At 37.6% G+C, this 4,673-nt stretch overlaps 1 protein-coding gene across 1 annotated transcript; it reads left to right on the forward strand.

Moving 5' to 3' along the window:
* The first annotated feature begins 563 nt into the window (after positions 1 to 563).
* On the forward strand, positions 564 to 1,511 carry LOC116325711 (olfactory receptor 52D1-like). Its single transcript, XM_031746685.2, has one exon. The coding sequence runs from the start codon at positions 582 to 584 to the stop codon at positions 1,509 to 1,511; it is 930 nt and encodes a 309-aa protein (XP_031602545.2). The 5' UTR covers positions 564 to 581.
* The last annotated feature ends 3,162 nt before the right edge of the window (positions 1,512 to 4,673 follow it).

Raw genomic sequence — 4,673 nt, forward strand, 5'->3', positions numbered from 1 at the left:
TTTCTGGGCTGGAGGAAAAGGGGGTGATCGTGGTGCAACGATAAGGTTACATCACACTGCAGAAAATTGGAGAGGTACCTGGGATGGAATCGTTCCATTGTGGAGTAGGAAAGGTGGAGAGTGAGCAGGCGGCAGAGTAACAGGTAACAGGTGCAAACTATTCTTTTTTCCACAGAGTTACTAAGAGGCAAAGAGAAAGCAACATTCACAAGGACATCTTACTACAAAAGAAAAATGGAAGAAAACCACAACAAGCCCTGGACAGTTATGTTTAATTGGCATAAATGTAAGAAATTCCTAACAGTATCATGAAGAAGCATATTTTTGAATAAAGTTTTAAAAACTATTTAATATTTATTTTTCAAGATCCTGCAGTTTTGTTTTATTATGTGTTTAGTACATGATACATATTAAATCCCCTGATATTTTTCCAAAGCTGTGAGCTTTCATTCCAGATCATTGATTGGCTGGTTTGAAATCCCAGCTCACATGTTGCTGTTATCTGTAGTAGATAGAGGAGAGAGGAGAACAGAGACAGGATACAGTGAGAGACTAGGCTACACTTAGGTCTCTCTATCACAATGAATAATGTTTCTGTAATAACAATGTTTTTTCTTTCAGGTTTCAATGAAACAATCAGTCACAGGTTTGTTCTCTTCTTTCTCAGTTTGTTGTGTTACTGCATCATTTGCCTGCTAAATGCTTCTCTCATTGTGACCATCATCTTGGACACCAACCTCCATGAATCAATGTATATTCTGCTCTGTGTCTTTTGTATGAATGCACTTTATGGAACAACAGGTTTCTACCCCAGATTTCTCTGTGATCTCCTCTCAGATGTTCATGTTATCTCATATTACGGTTGCCTTATTCAGACTCAGTTGATTTATTCTTTTGCCTGTGGCGAACTGTCGATTCTTGTACTCATGGCATATGACAGATATGTGGCCATATGTCAGCCACTGAAGTACCACTCTATCATGTCAAAGCAAAGAGTCATTAGGTTTGCATGTTTTTCTTGGTTCACAACTTTCTGCATTGTGGCTGTGAATACCTTTCTAACATCCAGACTGAAGTTATGCAGCCCGTATATTTCCAGACTCTTCTGTGTGAACTGGAGTATTGTTCAACTCGCTTGTTTTCCAGCACAAACTACAATCAGTGCTATAGTTGCAAATATTACATTAAGTATTTATTTTCTTCATGGTGTTTTTATAGTTTGGTCCTATATGTATATCATTCAAACATGTGTAAAGTCTATAGAAAACAGGGCAAAGTTCATGCAAACATGTGTCCCACATCTCGTCTCATTATTTACTTTTGTTGTGGCAATGCTTTTGGACATTATAAATATGCGACTGGGTTCGAAAGAGTTGCCTCAGACCCTTCAAAACTTTGTAGCAATAGAGTTTCTTGTCATTCCTCCTATCATGAATCCTCTGATTTATGGTTTCAAACTGAACAAAATTCGGAAAAGAATTTATAGTGTTGTTATTTCAAAAACAAAGTGATTTTCATTTTATTCGATCAGATAAAAGCTTCAAACACAGCTAAATATCAGACCTGTTGACATCCACTGAAAAACAAGTAAAAAAATGTTTGACTTTTAACATGTTTTTCTTAAAACATATCTATTGATGTGAGCAGATATGAAATTTTGTTATTTATCTGCATTTCTCAGATGATTTACATTTCTTAGATATCTAGGAATCACTACATGTATTTTTGATGGTCACCTGCCTAATTACCATATAACATACAAACAGGCGCTTGTCAGTGACTAGTTACTGTGGAAACTACACATCAGACTCAGAATACTTTATTAATCTCTAAGGAAATTAAGGGTTACAGTTGCTCCAAGACAGTAACAGACAAAACTATTTAAACAATATAATATGTTACAGATTTTACAAATTTAAGACAGCACTAATATATACAAATCCCTCAATTATAAATATCAAGAATTAACAGAGGTGATTATAAATACATATCAAGACTATTGACAAAAATATTACAGAGTAGAAAAAGCGGTGCAAAAAGGGTGTAACTATTGCAATGTTTATAGTGTAATAGATGGACAGTGTATTTTCTTAACACTCATACAATTAAATAGCTTTTCTATTGTTTGAATGAATGCAAGTTGAAGTTTAACACATTTACAGTGCAGATCAAAGTTTTCTTTTCTTTTTTTTACTTTGTTAAGTCAAAAATAATGCGAAATCTGTTAAATAGTTAAACAAATAAATGTGTAAAATTGCAGAAAAAAATTCTGGTAGCTCATTTCCCAGCAGCAGCCGAGGAACACCACATCACACAAACACACACTTCCCTCACCAGCCTCCCCCACAGGTGGGTTCTCTCCCTGCTGTTCTTGTCCCATCTGTGAAACACCTTATGTTCGTAGATGGTGCCACCATCATTGGTCTCATCCTTAGGTCTGATTGGTCTGATACTTAACAATATAGTACCTACCGTGTCTTGATGCATTCTCAATCATCCAGGTAAGTACCTACCGTGGATCACTTCAAATTCCTAGGACCCACCTTTCCACACGATCTGAAGTGATCCTCACATATAAACTCTTTCCAGAAGAAGGTCCAGCAAAGGTTGTAGTTCCTGCGGCAACTCAGGAAGTTCAGCCTGTCCAGGAGCTGCTGGTCAGCTTTCACACTGCCATCATCTAGTCCAGGGGTGTCAAACTCCAGGCCTCGAGGGCCGGTGTCCTGCAGGTTTTAGATCCCACCCTGTTCCAACATACCTGAATCAAATGACTAGTTCATTACCAGGCTTCCTGAGAATTTCAAGACATGTTGAGGAAGTAATTTAGCCATTTAAATCAGCTGTGTTGGATCAAGGACACATCTAAAACCTGCAGGACACCGGCCCTCGAGGCCTGGAATTCGACACCTGTGATCTAGTCTGTCCTGTCCACATCAATCACTGGGCCAGACTGCAACGGGCAATCAGATCTTCAGAGATGATCATCAGTGCTGATCTTGCCTCCATCCAGGACCTGTACAGGTCCAGGGTTAGGAAATCTCTGCAGACCGCTCGCATCCAGGACACAAACTGTTCAAACTGCTGCACTCAGGAGGCGCTGCAGACCTCTGTTTAGTAAAACAAGCTGCACAAAGACAGTTTCTTCGAGCCGGCTGTTATTCTGAACACTGTGATAAAATCAGTTTAGCACTTACAGTTAAGGCTTTCTGTAACTTGTTTTGGCCATATGTCAGCCACTGAAGTACCACTCTATCATGTCAAAGCAAAGAGTCATTAGGTTTGCATGTTTTTCTTGGTTCACAACTTTCTGCATTGTGGCTGTGAATACCTTTCTAACATCCAGACTGAAGTTATGCAGCCCGTATATTTCCAGACTCTTCTGTGTGAACTGGAGTATTGTTCAACTCGCTTGTTTTCCAGCACAAACTACAATCAGTGCTATGTCTGCAAATATTACAATAATTATTTATTGTCTTCATGGTGTTTTCATAGTTTGGTCCTATATGTATATCATTCAAACATGTGTAAAGTCTATAGAAAACAGGGCAAAGTTCGTGCAAACATGTGTCCCACATCTCGTCTCATTATTTACTTTTGTTGTGGCAATACTTACTGATCTTATAAATATGCGACTGGGTTCGAAAGAGTTGCCTCGGACCCTTCAAAACTTTATAGCAATAGAGTTTCTTGTCATTCCTCCTATCATGAATCCTCTGATGTACGGTTTCAAACTGACCAAAATTCAAAAAAGAATTTATAGTGTTGGTTTTTTTTAAAAGAACCAATTTTTGTTTTATTCGATCAGATAATAGTTTCACACACAGCTAAGTGTCACACCCGTTGTTTGACATCCATTGAAAAACAAGTCCAAAAAAAGTTTAATTTTTACTGAAATTTGTGTTTTATTTGGAGTTGTCTGAAAACATGTCTATTGATGTGAGCGGATACGAAGTTTTATTATTTATCTGCATTTCCCAGATGATTTACATTTCGTAGATATCTTTGCACTAAATGTATTTTTGATGGTCACCTGCCTAATTACCAAAAAACACTCATATGTAGAAAGGCTGTAAATTTCACAGTCTTTCTTCTCATTACTGTTCAAGGAAATAACAGGCACCGTGGAGACTGCACATGTGAAACGGATTAAAAGACAAACTGTTTTAGATGTGGCATCACTATCAGAGTGTCTATTTTGATATTATGCTGTCTCACAAATCTGATCCACGACCACATGGATGTGAAGCAGTTTTAGTAGTTTTCTCAGTTTTATCCTCTTTTTCTTTAACACTTGTCGAAACAGTCAGAGGTTTTAGCAACTGAACCAGGTTTAGAATTTCTGCTTAATCAAACATGAAAGTCCGTTTTTACTTAACACTTGTACAATTAAATGGCTTTTCTATTGTTTGAAGGATTGCCAGTTGAAGTTGAACATTTACAGTGCAAATCAGTTTTTCTACATGACAAAATGTTTCTTTTTACTGTATTAACTCAAAAGAAATGAGAAATCTGTTAAATAGTAAGAAATAAATGTGTATAATTGAAAAAAAAAATTCTGGTAGCTCATTTCCCAGCAGCAGGTGAGGCCGAGGAGCACCACATCCCACACACAAACCACCAGCAAAGGCCTCCCCAGCAGGTGTGTTCTCTCCCTGCTGTTCTTGACCCTCTAA

The sequence above is a fragment of the Oreochromis aureus genome, linkage group 16 (assembly GCF_013358895.1).
Source record: "Oreochromis aureus strain Israel breed Guangdong linkage group 16, ZZ_aureus, whole genome shotgun sequence".
In the NCBI taxonomy this organism is placed as follows: domain Eukaryota; kingdom Metazoa; phylum Chordata; class Actinopteri; order Cichliformes; family Cichlidae; genus Oreochromis; species Oreochromis aureus.

Coding starts and splice junctions, on each gene's coding strand:
- LOC116325711 (XM_031746685.2), top strand. CDS start 582: ATGAATAATGTTTCTGTAATAACAATGTTTTTTCTTTCAGGTTTCAAT.